The sequence below is a fragment of the Galeopterus variegatus genome, unplaced genomic scaffold, assembly GCF_000696425.1.
Source record: "Galeopterus variegatus unplaced genomic scaffold, G_variegatus-3.0.2 Scaffold12421, whole genome shotgun sequence".
In the NCBI taxonomy this organism is placed as follows: Eukaryota; Metazoa; Chordata; class Mammalia; order Dermoptera; family Cynocephalidae; genus Galeopterus; species Galeopterus variegatus.
In genome coordinates this window covers 11,748-28,054 of record NW_007738532.1, presented here as the reverse complement: position 1 = coordinate 28,054, position 16,307 = coordinate 11,748, and the positions used below count along the sequence as shown (strand labels likewise).

Genomic DNA, 16,307 nt, shown 5'->3' with positions numbered 1-16,307 from the left:
GCAACCCTCGGTGTTGCTCCCGCGCCTCGCTCAGCCAGCGAGCGGGAACCGGTCTGTATGTGGGATCCGAACCCTTGGGCGGGAGCGCCGCCGCGCTTCCCAAGCGGTGCACTTATCCAGTGCGCCACCGGGCCGGCCCCTGAAGTTTTTTTATATATGGGGTACATATAATGTGTTATGGATTATATGTTACATAATATGTAAATTTTATAAATATGGAATTTCATATGCATATGTATATATACACACCTATGTTTATGTTCACTACAAATGTGTGAAGATTATGTTGGGTAGAAGGTCTCAAATCAATGCCTCAGTTGCTTCTGCTTTAGGAGTCTAGAAAAGACAAATCCATAATAAACAGAAGAAAGGAAGTTACAAAGAACAAAATGACAAACAACGTAATAGAAAACAGAAAAACAGTTGAGAAAATCAGTGAAATCAAAAGCAGATTCTTTGAGATCTATAAAACTGATAAACTGCTAGGTGAAACAGATTATGTTAATATCAAGAAAATATGTTGACATCACTAAAGATTCTACAGATATTGTTTTGAAAATAAGGTAATATTTTACCAGTAGCTTTATAAATTTGACCATTTAGATTAAATGAGCAATTTCCTTCAAAGAAACAACTACTGAAACTTACTCCAGAAGAAAGAGATAACTTTTCCACAAGGAAAACCCCAAGTCCTCAGACAGCTTTATTGGAGTATTCTACTAAACAGGAAGTAATACCAATTATACCCAAACTCTTCCAGAAAATTCAAAAGGAGGGAATACTTCCTAAATCATTCTTTGAGGCCAGCATTGTCCTAATACCAAAACTAGACAAAGACATTCCAAGAAAACAAAGTTACAGACCAGTGTCCCTCATGAACATAAATGTAAAAACTCTAAATAAAATTTCAGCAATTGGAAACAAACAGTATATAAAAAGGCTAATGATACCTCATGACCAAGTGGGGTTTAATCTCAAAAAGGCTTTCACCATTTGAAAAGCAGTCATCGTAACCAGTGTCAGAGCCAAGTTCATGACAATGAAACCCTTGTAGTCACATGATGCTGCACTCCCAGAAGGGGCTCTGTAATTGGCTCAATTCTGTTGCCATCTTGAAATTTTCAGGTTTTATCTTTGAACTTGTGATTTGTATGTAAACTTTTATGGGACAAAGAAGCATGTCTGCAAGCAGACCGGATACATTGAGTGGCAGTGTGGTCACTAAGCTGTTTGTCTGGCTGCTTGGGGCAGTCTGGGGTATCCTGCGTGAGTGACTAAGGCCAGGACCATTGTCCACATTGGTGGCAGCAGCAACAAACCAGCAACAGTAGCACAGTGGTTGCAGCTCCCACTTGGTGGGAGGCTGGCTTGCCTGTGTCTTCCCTGAGGCTGTCGTTGTGGCACCTGCACAAAATATTAATTTTCTGGTTCGAATACTGAGGCAATCATCTCTGGTGTAATTGTTGTCAATAAAGTATTACAAGATAAAAGCATATTCATGGACATTGCCTTAAGGAATATACCAGCTGGCCACTAGAATTCTTTAGAGTATAGATGCTCTGGTATTGAGAACTGCTGCAACATTGTAAAGCAGGTATCCATAAGCTTAGAAATAGAAATTATATTTGATGGAAAGGAACATTATTTTCATATAGAATTTTGGATAAACCAACTATTAACAGGGAAGTCAATTTTTAAAGTAATCTTTCCTTGCATTTGAAAATATAGCAATATACTGCATAAATGGATGTTTTGAATTATACACAAATCATGAAGCCATTTTTGGTTTCTTATACAAGTTTTAGGAAATGTCAGAGAAATTTCATTAAAATGTCATTGTATAAATTTCCATTTAAAATTATTCAGATATATATAAAACTAATGTCTGTGGAGAATTACTTATTGAAAAGTACTCCTCCAGAATCTTCATCTCTATATATGCTAAAACTTATGTTTTGAAAGTCAGAAATCAGAAATTTAGTCATGTATTCACAACCTGTAAAATATTCTTAGCAGCTCCAGTAACAGTTGAATCAACTGAAAAAACCTTCTCAAAATTAAGAATTAGCAAAAATGATTTATCTTGCATTTGCCAAGAAGAGCTGATGTTACATTCAATTGCACATATTGAAAATGAAGTTGGTAAAAGTATAAAGTTTGATGACTTAATAAGTGAATTTGCAGAAAGGACTGAAAAGTCTTGTTACACTTCTCACTGTGTAACCGAGACACAAAAAGGATTACGCAAAGCACCATGAATGCGTTGAGAAGCCCGAAGGGTCTGTATCACAGAGAAAACTGGTTATAGCCCCCATTCAAAAAATTCGGTTGATTCAATCATTACAAAAGGACACAAGGACATGGGCAGAGTAACAAGTTATCTATGGCTAAGTATAGCTAAACAATGGAAACCAGTAACATCAGCAAAATAAAGTGACATTCCAAAGTACAATTACTGAAAAGCTAAGCTGGTCAAACTGGCTCATTTTCTAAAGTATGACCTCTCCTTAAGCAAAAGTAAGGAGATTCTTATCATTAGATTCTTATGATAAAATCTAAATACAGTTATCTCTAAAGTTTCCCCCAACAGACAGCTTGCCCTTAGCAAACATTTCCACAACTTTCCCTTCAGCAATTCTTAAAATCTCTTAACAGGATCAGTATGATGGTATGACAACCACCTGTTAGCTCTAAAATCATTAAAGTATATAATCCCATACCTAAATAGTGATTAGTGTTGACTAGATGGGCTGTGGCCCGGCTGTCTGTGGGCTGTGGCCCCCTCCCTGAGGGCTTTTGCCCTATACATGCATTTATCTAAAAACCCTATTCTGAAATCAGATGAGAATATTTCTAACCCTCCATAGTCTTAGGATCAATGAAGACATCATTTTAGTAGACTATTAGTAATTATTGTAGTATGTAAATTTACTTTTAAGAAATTATATTTGTGTGGGGAACATAGTGTGTCATTTCAATACATGCATATACTGCACAGTGATTCACTTAGGGTATATAGCATACTTGTGTACACATTAGTCCACCACTTCTCCTCCCTACCTCCTATTCCTCCCCACCTCCTGTTCCTCCCCTCCTGGCCTTTGGTAACCATTATTATACTCTCCACTTCTATGAGAACCACTTCTTTTTCTTTTTCTTTTAAGATTCCATGTATAAGTGACATCGTGCTGTCTTTCTGTGCCTTACTTACTGCATTTAATATGACGGTGTCCACTTCCATCCATGTTGCACAAATGATAGGATATCATTTCTTTTTATAGCTGAATAGTATTCCATTGCATATATATACCACCGTTTTTTAACCCATTTGTCTGTTGAAGGGCATTTAGGTTTATTCCATCTGTTGGCTATTGTGAATAGTGCCACAATGAACATGGGAATACAAGTGTCTTTTTTGCTATATTGGATTTCATTTCCTTTGAGTATATACCAAGTGGGGTAGCTGAGTTGTAACGTAGATCTATTTTTAGTTCTCTAAGGAACTTTCTCCATACTGTTTTCCACACTGGCTATACCAATTTACATCCCCACAAACAATGTAGGAGGTTTCCCTTTTCTCTGCATCTTCACCAGCTTTTGTTATTTTGTTTAGTTGATAATAGCTGATCTAGCTGGGGTGAATTGATATCTCATTGTGGTTTTAATTTTCATTTGCTTGATGATTAGTGATTTTGAGCATTTTTTCAAGTGCTTGTTGGCTTTTGTATATCTTTTGGAGAAATGTCTGTTCAGGTCCTTTGCCTATTTTTTAATTGGGTTGTTTCTTTTTTTGCTGTTGAGTTGTTTGAGTTCCTTATATATTCTGGATATTAGCCCCTTGTCTGATGTGTAGTTTGCAAACATTTTCTCTCATTCTGTAGGTTATCACTTTGTTGATATTGTCCCTTGCTGTGCAGAAGCTTTTCAGTTTGATATAGTCCCATTTGTGTATTTTTGCTTTAGTTGCCTGTGTCTTTGTAGTCTCCTTCAAAAAATAGTGCTGCCCACTCCCATTTCGTGTAGTTTCCCGTATATTTTCTTCTAGAAGTTTCATAGTTTGAGGTCTTAAATTTAGGTCTTTAATCCATTGTGAGTTGATTTTTGTGTATGGTGAGAGATAGATGTCTATGTGGATATCCAGTTTTTCCAGCACCATTTATTGAAGAGACTGTTCTTCCCCACCTGTATATTCTTGGTGTTTTTGTTGAAAGTCAGGTGGCTGCAAATGCTTGGGTTTGTTTCTGGGCTTTTCTGTTTCATTGGTCTATTTTTCTGTTTTTATACCAGTACCATGCTGTTTTAGTTACTGTAGCTTTATACTACTTTTTGAGATTTTGTTGTTTCAAATTACATCTTTTAATATTGTCTATCTCTTAGATGGTCATTGTATTTGTTATCATCTTGTTCAGTTTGTACTTTAGTCTTCATACTATGGGTGTAAGCAGTTTATTTGTCACCCTTATGACATTGGAATATTCCAAGGTTGTCTGTGAACTTACTTTACTAAGGAGTTATGGTTTTTCTGCTCCTAGTGTTGTCTTCTTTCAGATCAAAGAACTCCCTTTAGCATTTCTTGTAAGTCAGGTCTAGTGTTTATGAATTCCCTTAGCTCTTGTTTGTCTGGGAAAGACTGTATTTCTCCTTCATATTTGAAGGTTAGTTTTGCTGGATATAGAATTCTTGGCTGACAGTCTTTGACACTCTGAAAATATCATCTCTTCTTGCCTATAGGGTTTCTACTGAGAAATCTGCTCAGAGACTATTAGGGCTCCATTGAATGTTATGTGTTTATTTTTCTTGCTGCTTTCAGTATTCTCTCTTTGCCTTTAGGTTTTGATAATTTGATTATGATGTGCCTTGTGGTGTTCCTCCTTGAATTGAATTTGATTGGTGACCTCTGAACTTCCTGTACCTGGGTGCTGTCATCTTTCTCCATACTTGTGAAATTTTCAGCCATGATATTCTTGAATATGCTTTCAACATCTCTTCCTTTTTCCTCTCCTTTGGGTATGCCAATTGTGTGGAGGTTATTTTGCTTGGAGGAGTCCTATATTTGCTGTATTTCTGTTTCTTTCTATTTTTTTTTTAATTCTTTTTTCTTTTTTTCCCCTCTGATCTGATAATGTCATGTGTTCTGTCTTCAAGCTCATTGGCTCTTTCCTCTAAGTTTGCTGTTGGGGCTTCCTATCGTTTGCTGGTACAGATAATCTATTCTTTATTTTTAGGATTTCTTTTTTTTTTTTTTAATTGACTCTATTCCTTTTGTAAGTTTCTTGTTCTGCTCCTGGATTGTTTTCCAGATATCATTTAATTTTTTATCTGTATCTTCTTGTGACTTCCTGAATATTCCTGAGAGGGTTATTCTGAATTCTCTGTAGGACATTTTATAAATCTGCTCTTTCTGTATCTTTGTGTGTTTACATTAATGCCTGGGCATTTGAGGAAACTGCTAACTCTTCTAGGTTTTATAGGTGTTCTTTGGTGGATTCCTGAGAGGGTTATTCTGAATTCTCTGTAGGACATTTTATAAATCTGCTCTTTCTGTATTTTTGTGTGTTTACATTAATGCCTGGGCATTTGAGGAAACTGCTAACTCTTCTAGGTTTTATAGGTGTTCTTTGGTGGTGTTAGACTTTTTCTGGTTAATATCAGAGCTTTGTCTCTGGTCTGTGGTTTTATTAATTCCAAAATTGGGGGAACATACTGTGGGGACCAGCACTTGAGCCCTGTGGTTGAGCTAAATTGCTGCTTTGCTGCTGATTCTCTGGGGAAGGCTTTTTCTGTGGATCAGATTTTAATTGTTGGCTTTTTAATCACTTCTACGTCTTGTGAGGTCAGATACACCTGGGCTGTGTGGAAATTCTGGCCCAGCACCGGGTCTATCCTGCATACTGCACCCCCTGTAGTTCTCTTGCCCTGACCAGTTTCCACTGAGTCGGCCTGTGCTGATAGGAAGGCAGATCAGCTTCCCATGCTGTACCCTAATGTTTCCTAGGTGGGCCAGCCTCCCTCTGCACTCCAAACACTTCCCATGGAGAAGGCTGTATTCAGGTCCCTCGTGATGACTCACTGGCCTCTGGGTGGCACCTTTCTTCCATCTGCTGTAGCCCCTCACTCCTATATGGGTTCATAGGAGCCCTATCAGTGGTTTTGCTGGAGTGGTGTCTGGTATGGTGTGCTCTGAGGCCCTCTTCTCCCCTGCAGACTCCAAACAACTTTGCACAGAGTGCTCAGCTGCAGCTTTTGCTGGCTCCTGTTGGCTCCCGCTGGCTCCTGCTCCATGAGCTGCTACCTCTTCCTGTCCCTCCCTGGACCAGCCCTGAAGCAGCCAGGGCTTGAAATGGTGGGAACTGTCCCTTTTCCTTCTCAGCACAGCTTCATGAACTTTAAGAGTCTCTCCTTCTCTTTGTCTGAGCTCCAGCAGTCATGGGATGGCAGTCATTGCTTTTTAATAGTTGTAAATTGATTGGTTGTTGGGGAGAGAGTGATGCTGGGGACAGGCTATGTCATCTTCTTGATCTGTGATATATAAAGTTCTTACAACAAAAATGTTTTGTAATATGTAGGTTTATGTTGTTGCTCAGCTATCACTGTTATACCTGTTAAGCTTTATACATAAAATATTTTTAAACAAAAAAGCATAATTTTTTTTTTTTTTTTTTTTACCTTTTAATATACTTCTGTTTATGCTTTTTGGGGAACTGGCCCCACGTTTTCCTTTTGCACTGGCATGTCATTTATGTAGTCATATCTGCCCTGTTTTTTTTTTTTTTTTTAATAGTAGTAATAATAGAAAAAATCCCAGCCCCCATCTAATGATCTTATTGGATGCTGAGAAAGCATTTGACAACATCTAGTATCCATTTCTGATTAAAATTCTCAAGTAGAAAATAGAAGGGACCTTCCTTAATCTGATAAAGGGCATTTATAGGAAACTTGAAATTGACATTGTTCATAATTGTGAAAAACTGGTTTCTTTCTAATATCAGGAACAAGACAGGATGTCCACTCATACTCAGTAGTGTAATAGTCTAGCTAGTATAATCAGAGAAGCAAAAGAAATAAAATGAGACCAGAGTGGAAAAGAAGTAGAACTGTCTTTATTCACAAAAGACTTGATTATCCATGTAGAAAATGCAATGGAGTCTACAAAAGAAAAATGATTAGAGCTGTTAAGTGAGTGTAACTAGGTTGCAGGATAAAAATATATCAAAGTCAATTTTACTTCTATAGACTTAGCAATGATCAGTTGAAAATTGAAATTTTTAAAAAGTTCTATTTGCAATAGCATCAAAAATATCTTTTGCAAATATGTCTGGCAAAAGATTTGAAAGACCTCACTGAAAACTAAACCACTGCAAAGAGAAATTGAAGATCTAAATAAATGGAGCTCCCTGTTAATGTGACAGAATGCTCAATATTGTTAACATGTTTTTTCCTGAAAATGATGTGTAGATTCAGAACAATCTCAATATAATTCCTTGTAATATTTAGCAGACTTTCTTGCAGTAATCAACCACCTAGTTCTAAGCTTCATACGGAAGCACAAAGGAGCTAGGATAACTAAACATCTGAAAAATAAAACCTAAGTTTAGGGATAATACTACTTGATTTCAAGACTCATTGTAAAATTACAGTAAAGTATGTTGAGACTTGGCCTTTTTGTCCAGAGGACTCTTTCTTCAGTTTTAAGGTCTAGTCATTTTATTAAGGTATGTCTGACATTGGACTATTCCAGGTTAGTTTTCCTAGGGATATGGTAGTTCCTTTGAATATGTGGATCAGGTCTTCTTTTTATTCTGGACAGTTTTCTTAGATTATAGTTTTTATTATAAGATTTGTTCTATTGTTTTCTTTTTTCCTCTTTAGGGACTGCAATAATATATATATTACATAATGTATGATAATTCCATTTATTTAATTACAGAATCTTTTCTTTCTCCAGAGCTTACTTTCTGATCCAATTTTCTTTTTTGTTGTTGTTGCTGATCTTTTGTCTCCTTTTATGTCCTTTTTCAATGATATATTTAAAAATTTTAGTCAAGTCTAGTTTCGCTTTGGGCTATGTATTAGTCTGCTGAGGCTGGTATAATAAAATACCACAGGCTGGGTGGCTTAAACAGCAATATTTAATTTTTTGTAATTAGCTGGCTAGAAGTCCAAGATCAAGGTGCTAGTAGGGTTGTGTTCTGATGAGGCCTCTCTCCTTGGCTTGCTGATAGCATCTTTTTGCTGCATCCTCATGTGGTCTTTTCTCTGTGTGTGCATGTGGTGATTGGGGGTGTGAGGGGAGAGCATGCATGTGCTCTGGAGTCTCTTCTTCTTGTACTTTTTTTTTGAAAAGACTGGTAAGGGGATCTTAACCCTTGACTTGGTGTTGTCAGCACTACGCTCTCCATGCAAGCTAACCAGCCATTTGTACATAGGGATCCGAACCCGTGGCCTTGGTGTTATCAGCACCACACTCCCAAGTGAGCCTTGGGCCAGCCCTGGAGTCTCTTCTTATACAAACACCAATTCTGGATTGGGCCCCATCCTTATGACCTCATTTAGCCTTAATTGCCTCCTTAAAGACCCCACATCCTTACAGTAACTTTTAAGGTTAGGCCTTCAACATATGAATGGGGAGGGAGCAATTTAGTACACAATAGGTTCCTTGTAATTTAAATTCTATTTTCTAAGGTGACTTGGTCCTTTTTATAATTTTATGCCTGACTTTGATCATCCCTTGCTTCTTTATTTTCCATACACTCCAAGTCTCTTCTCTTGGTTTTTCTAGTAAACTGAGCTCTAATCTGCCCAAACTTAGACTTCTCAGCATTTTCCCACTCACAATGGAACTTTCTTAGAGTAATTTATTTATGTTTCATGACTTCTAGTCTCTCTCCTCTTTTTCATGTGATCAGCATGATCACATGATCAGCAATGTCTCCAGCTGACTTTTTTCATAGGAGTGGGCTACTAATTTCTTCTATATTTCAATATTTATTTCCTCTTTTAGTGGTTATTTGAAGTTAGCAGTAGTCTCTGTCTACTAGTTTTGTTAAAGTCATGGTTTGTTATAGGTAATTTGCTATCCTTGTATTGATCCCTACAATTTTTGGAGAATGCATGTAGAGATTCAGATTTAAGCAATTGCCGTTATTCTTCATACGTTGTTCTAATATGTGTTCTAAATTGCCAGATTGCTCTTCCTTTTTCCACTATGCCAGGCCTTTTATTTCTGGTTTTTGTTTTTCAACTCAAACCCATGAAATAGAAAAAATATGTACTTGGAATTATTTTCATTCCTGGAAATGAAATTGGACTAAAAAAATCAGAATTAGCTACAACATAGGCTATTTTTGTAGAGTTTCATTCCATAAGAAATGTGTTAGTAGTTATATAGTAATATTAATTTTTCTTATTTCTAGAAGTTTGGAAAGGTGATCATCTGAAAGAAAGGAGCCTAGAAAACCAGCCTAAAAATTTGTGGGAAGTTGTATTCATCAATAACAAAGCACAGACTAAGGAACGAGGTAATGTAATAGGAAAACTATTTAACTTGGACGTAAATTGTTTTCGTTCCAGAACAATACTCTGTCAGTGTGACTCATGTGGAATAAATTTCAACAATATTTCAAAATTGATTATCAATAAGAAAAACTATTTAGGAAAAAAGTCTGATGCATTTAATGCCTGTGGGAAATTGCTGCTCAATACTGAGCATGAGAATATTCTTACTAGAGAGAAAAGTGATTTTTTTAAAAATAGGAAAACCCTCAGTCATCATGAGGACCCTATTTACCACAAGAAGATTCAAACTTTAGAACAAAATTTTGAATATAATATGTGTCGGGAAACCTTTGAAAAGGCAATATTCGATACACACAAGAGAGAGAACTCGGAAGAGAATGACTTTGAATATAATGAATATGGGAGAACTTTCTGTGGTAATTCATCCATTTTGTTCCATCAGATACCTCTTTCAAAGGTGAATCAGTATGAATTTAGAGATTGTGAAAAAACCTTATGTGTGAAGCCTACCCTTTTGAAACATCATGAGGTACAAATGAAACATTATGAACATAATGGAAGTGGAAATAATTTGAAGAGGAAGTTTTATCTCTTACAACTTCAGAAAATTCATAAAGGAGAGAAACACTTTGAATGTAATCAATGTGGGAAAGCTTTCTGGGAGAAGTCTCATCTCACTCGCCATCAGAGGGTTCACACAGGAGAGAAACGCTTTCAGTGTAATAAATGTGAGAAAACTTTCTGGGAGAAGTCAAACCTCACTAAACATCAGAGATCACACACAGGGGAGAAACCTTATGAATGCAGTGAATGTGGGAAAGCCTTTAGCCACAAGTCTGCCCTCACGTTACACCAGAGAACACATACTGGGGAAAAACCATATCAGTGTAATGCATGTGGGAAAACTTTTTACCAGAAGTCAGATCTCACTAAACATCAGAGAACACACACAGGGCTGAAACCCTATGAATGTTATGAATGTGGGAAATCCTTCTGTATGAATTCACACCTTATAGTACATCAAAGAACTCACACAGGTGAGAAACCCTTTGAATGTCTTGAGTGTGGAAAATCCTTTTGTCAAAAGTCACATCTTACACAGCATCAGAGAACTCACATAGGGGATAAACCCTATGAATGTAATGCTTGTGGGAAAACTTTCTACCACAAATCAGTACTCACAAGGCATCAGATAATTCATACAGGGTTAAAACCTTATGAATGTTATGAATGTGGGAAAACCTTCTGCTTGAAGTCAGATCTCACAGTACATCAGAGAACTCACACAGGGGAGAAACCCTTTGCATGTCCTGAATGTGGGAAATTCTTTAGCCATAAGTCAACTCTCTCTCAACATTATAGAACACACACAGGGGAGAAACCTTATGAATGTCATGAATGTGGAAAAATTTTTTATAATAGATCATACCTAACTAAACACAATAGAACACATACAGGGGAGAAACCCTATGAATGCAGTGAATGTGGAAAAACCTTTTGTCAGAAGTCACAACTCACTCAGCATCAGAGAATTCACATAGGGGAGAAACCCTATGAATGTAATGAATGTGGGAAAGCTTTCTGCCATAAGTCAGCTCTAATTGTACACCAGAGAACCCATACAGAAGAAAAGCCCTATAAATGTAATGAATGTGGAAAATCTTTCTGTGTGAAGTCAGGACTTACTTTACATCAGAGAAAACACACAGGGGAAAAACCCTATGAATGCAATGAATGTGGGAAATCCTTCAGCCACAAATCATCCCTCACAGTACATCACAGGGTTCACACAGGAGAGAAATCTTGTCAATGTAGTGTTTGTGGGAAAATCTTTTACCGTAAGTCAGACCTTGTGAAACATCAGAGATCACACACAGGGGAGAAGCCCTATGAATGTAACATATGTAGAAAAACCTTCTCTCAAAAGTCAAACCTCATTGTACATCAGAGAACACACACAGGAGAAAAATGTTATGAATGAAATGAGTATCAGAAATGTTCAGTCACAAGTCGGCCTCCACAATACTTCAGAGTATTCATACTGTGGTGAAAGCTCTTTTGACATCCTGAATGTTCAGTAACCTTCATTCATAAACTGGCCTTTTTTTTATCCTAAAGTAGTGTTAGGGGACAAACTCAGGCTGCACAAATATAGAACAGCGTTTGTTAAGAGGTGACATTTCATTGGATGTCAGGTATAAAACCTTGCAGATTTTTTTAATTTGTAGAAGTTTTTAGCAAATATCAGAGTTTGTATTGAGAAATTTGTCAACTTAAGGAATATAAATTGTAAATTTTTGCTTAGAAATAATGTAACATTACAAATTGTATTTTGGGTTTGATGCCATAATTTTCTTTAGGAAATACAGCAAATAGTAATTTATAGATGTACGTTGTGGAATGTAAAGCCTTAAAAACGTTTTTAAAAAGTAATAAAAAATATAGTCACAAGAAGTTGCAATAAGAGTGCAGAGAATTCCCTTCATCGAGATTCCTCTAATGATAGTATCTTACATATTATTCTCAAATACAAGAAATTGATGACACAATGTTACTAACTCAGATAAAGACTTTATTCAGATTTCACCAGTTTTTATATGCAACCTGTGTGTGTGTGTATTTGTATGTGTAGTTCTATCAAATTTTACCACTAGTATATTTGAGTAGCCATCAGCACATTTAGGTTACAGAACTGAAAAGGAATCTGGGATCTGCATTGCATCAGGATTACAAAGAAATCAGGATCTAACCTCAAGAAGTTCCCTTGTATTGATAGTCACACCCTTTCCACAACCCTAACCTTGGCATCCATTTTAATACAAATCTCTTTAAAAGCATAAAGATATATATATATATATATATATATGCTGTCTATATATATAAATTGAGCAGTGAGGCCAATAGCATTAAATACATTTGTACGGAAGTGCATAGGACTTATGTGTGTATGAATGGTACAGTATATAAACTGTGTATGTGTTTCATATGCACAATGGAACTTAATGTAATTGTGAATAGGAAGTGCGTATCCCTAGTTTAGTAGTTGTTGCAACATCAGGCCCATCCCTAATGTTTGTAAAGCCTGGGGCAACAGTTTAAATGGAGGCCCATGGAGCATGTGTCTAACCGTTTAAAAGTTATAAATCAAAATAACACAATTTAAATGTGTCCTGTGAGTGAGGATGTCCAGGCCCTACTCCATGTTGCTTCTTTTCTCTTCTCACCCGTGGTTCATCCTGAGCCATGATGTGCCTTTGTGTACATATGTGGACACTCCAGCCTTCAACCTAAATTATTGTCCAAACCTTCTGTAAGCAGCTGCCTTCCAAGACAGCCTAGGGAAGAGGCTTACCCATACAGACTAGATGCTGCCCAGAGTTGTTTGGCTGTAAATTCAGGGTAAAGCCTGGGGCAACAGTTTAAATGGAGGCCCATGGAGCATGTGTCTAACCGTTTAAAAGTTATAAATCAAAATAACACAATTTAAATGTGTCCTGTGAGTGAGGATGTCCAGGCCCTACTCCATGTTGCTTCTTTTCTCTTCTCACCCGCGGTTCATCCTGAGCCATGATGTGCCTTTGTGTACATATGTGGACACTCCAGCCTTCAACCTAAATTATTGTCCAAACCTTCTGTAAACAGCTGCCTTCCAAGACAGCCTAGGGAAGAGGCTTACCCATACAGACTAGATGCTGCCCAGAGTTGTTTGGCTGTAAATTCAGGTGTCTAATGTACCTAGGCAGGGATCTGGGTCCCCAGAGACTTGACAATATGAGGAGGGTGGAGGCTGGAACTGGGCCAGAAATAAGCTAGAGTGGGACTCTTATCAAAAATGTAAATGTTGGGGCCGACCCCATGGCTCACTCGGGGGAGTACGGCGCTGGGAGCGCAGTGGTGCTGGTAGCGCTGAGGCTGCGGGTTTGGATCCTATATAGGGATGGCCGGTGCGCTCACTGGCTGAGCGCGGTGCGGGCGACACCAAGCCAAGGGTTACGATCCCCTTACCGGTCACACACACACACACAAAAAGTAAATGTTGTATACTGTGTCACATGATCAGATTATAAAAGTAATCTAAAATTACACAATCTGCTGATCTTTGGTGACACAAGTAATCTACGTTTTCATCTTAGGAAACTAGAAAATGAGCAAAATAAGAAGGAAAAAATAGAGTAAAAAATCAATGAAATTGAAAACAGAAATTAAAAAATACCCAAAACTTGTTCTTTAAAAGGTCAATAAAATTGATAAACCTCTATCCAGATTAGCTAAGAAAAAAGAGAAGAAACAAATTGCTAATATCAAAAATTAAAGAGAGGCCATCACTACTGATCCTATGGACAATAGAAGTAATATTATGAACAACTCTGCCTATAAATTTGAAAACCTAGCTGAAATGGACCAAGTCTTTGAAAGATGAATTCTGTCAAAACTCACACAAGGATACACCTGAATAGGCATGTATCTATTCAAGAAATTGAAGCAATAATTGATAATCCTTAAAAAAATGTTCCAGGACCAAATGGGTGGTTCACTGGTAAATTCTATCAAACATTTGAGGTAGAAATGTTATCAGTTATTTACAATCTCTTCCAGAAAGTAAAAGCAGAGGGAATACTGCTTAATCCATTCCATGAAGCCAGCATTACTCCAATACCAAAACCAGGCAAAGATGCTGTAAGAAAGGAAGAGTGCAGACCAATATCTCTCATAAATACGCTCATAGATGCAGAAATCCTCAACAAAATATTAGCAAATCAAGCAATATATAAAGAGAATTACACACCGTGACCAAATGGGATTTATTTCAGGCATGCAAGGGTGGTTCAACAATTAATCAGTTAATGTAATCCATCACGTCAACAGGCCAAAGATGAAATATGATCATATCAGTTTATGCAGAAAAGCTTTTGGCAAAATCCAGTACCCATTCATGATAAAACCTTTTAGCAAACTAGTAAGTCAAGGGAACTTCCTTAAGTTGGTAAAGAACTACTACAAAAAAACCCTACAGATAAGTCATACTTAATGTCTCCAAACTAGATTCTTTCCCACTAAGATCAAGAACGGGCAAGGATGTCCCCTCTCTCCACTGCTTTTCAGCATCCTTCTGGAAGTCTTAGCTAATGCAGTATGACAAGCAAAGGAAATAAAAGGTACACAGATTTGGAAGGAAGAAATAAAACTGTCTTTGTTTGCAGATAACATGATTGTTTTCATAGAAAATTCGAAAGAAACACCACCAACAAAAACCTCCTGACAGTAATAAGCTATTATACCAAGGTTGCAGGGTATAATGCTCTGGCAGGCAGGTGATAAAAAGATATGGAATATCAAGTCACAAAAAGGCATGGAAGAACTTTAAAAGCATATTGTTAAGTGAAAAGAAGCCAATCTGAAAAGGCTTTATACTATATGATTTCAAGCATGCGTGTATGACATTTCCGCAAAAGACAAAACTATGGAGACAGTGAAAAGATCAGTGGTGGCCAGGGGTTCAAGGGGAAGGAGAGAGGGATGAATTGATGAAGAGGTGATTTTTTAGGGCACAAAAAGTATTCTGTAGGGTACTGTAATGTCATTATACATTTGTCAACACACGGAATGCAAAGCACAGAGTGAACCCTAATGTAAACTATGGACTTTAGTTAATAATGATGTATCAATACTGGCTCATCAATTATAAACAAATGTACCACACTAATGCAAGATGTTAATAATCAGAGAAAATGTGGAGGAGGGGAGGGATAGAGAGTTATATGGTATTCTCTACTTTTTGGTTAATTTTTCTGTAACCTTAAAACTATTCTAAAAAAATAAAGTGTACTTATTAAATAAATAAAGTGAATGAATGAATAAATAAATAAATAACCAGCCAATGCACCTTGCCTGCATGTTGCAATAAAGATAAGTCTATGGGAAGATGCTTTCTTGCATGTTTTACAAAATAAGAATAACATCATTCAGTTCCAATTTTTTCATACTGAGGATGGGGGTGGGAGGTGGGCAGGGGGCCACAATCTCAGAATTTATAGGTTGACAACCACTAGGCATATTTTCAGTGATAGCTTTTTGCTTTTCTAAGCCTTGTGATCTTTTTTAGAAGTATCTTAGTTTTCTTACCTCCCCACTTCATAACATCTTGTTGGTATGCTAACATTTGTGTCTGTTGGTCATATGTTTCTGCACTGAAAGTACAATCACCACTAATGAATCTTTGAATTGTTTTTATACATCCTTAATATATTTTAAATTATAGTAACTATGGCCTGAAATCAAGGTCCACCATTATTTGTTCGTGTGACATCTGAAGTCGAGGGTCTAGAATGGCATAACTGCAAGTTTCTCTCCCATTCTGCTCCCACAGTTAAGGTCCCCCAGCCAGACAGCCCTCCTTATCAAGGGGACCAAGTACAGATCCTGCTTATTACTGAGTAGGAAGTTTAACTTCCCTGCCAGCCCTCGGAATTAGTCAGACAATCCCACACCCACATCACATCCACAGTAAACAAGAGTCACTGTACCCTTTTGATACTACAAAGCTGCTTTCCATAGCCCCTGCTTTTTTACTTTGCTCCCAAGTAGGACTACTTTGTAGCCCCTAATTGTGTGTGGTGTCCTCACCTGGTCTGAGTATGTGTGATTGATAAACTCATGTAGAGTGTCAGGTGTCATGTGTTCAACCATTCTGTAACCCCAAGGTGGGAGTCCCTCCTTCACCAACAGAGTGAAGAGGAAGCAAAACAATTGGCATCATAAACAGGATGATTCACTCAAGACCATGGTCACTT

General features: G+C 37.3%; 2 protein-coding genes across 2 annotated transcripts in view; both read left to right on the top strand.

The window, feature by feature from the left end:
* The window catches only part of LOC103581134 (zinc finger protein 33A-like), a gene marked incomplete at its 5' end in the record, with an annotated part of 24,262 nt that extends 14,228 nt beyond the window's left edge, over positions 1-10,034 (top strand). The window contains 2 exons of the mRNA XM_008563038.1: positions 9,414-9,981; positions 10,022-10,034. Coding sequence (XP_008561260.1) covers positions 9,414-9,981; positions 10,022-10,034 — 581 coding nt within the window. The remainder of the gene's footprint in view (positions 1-9,413; positions 9,982-10,021) is intronic.
* Positions 9,430-11,970, top strand: LOC103581133 (zinc finger protein 33A-like). Its single transcript, XM_008563037.1, is given in 3 exon segments — positions 9,430-9,518; positions 9,959-11,482; positions 11,484-11,970. Coding segments are annotated over 2 exon segments (1,545 nt in total). The 5' UTR covers positions 9,430-9,518; positions 9,959-10,051; the 3' UTR covers positions 11,598-11,970.
* The last annotated feature ends 4,337 nt before the right edge of the window (positions 11,971-16,307 follow it).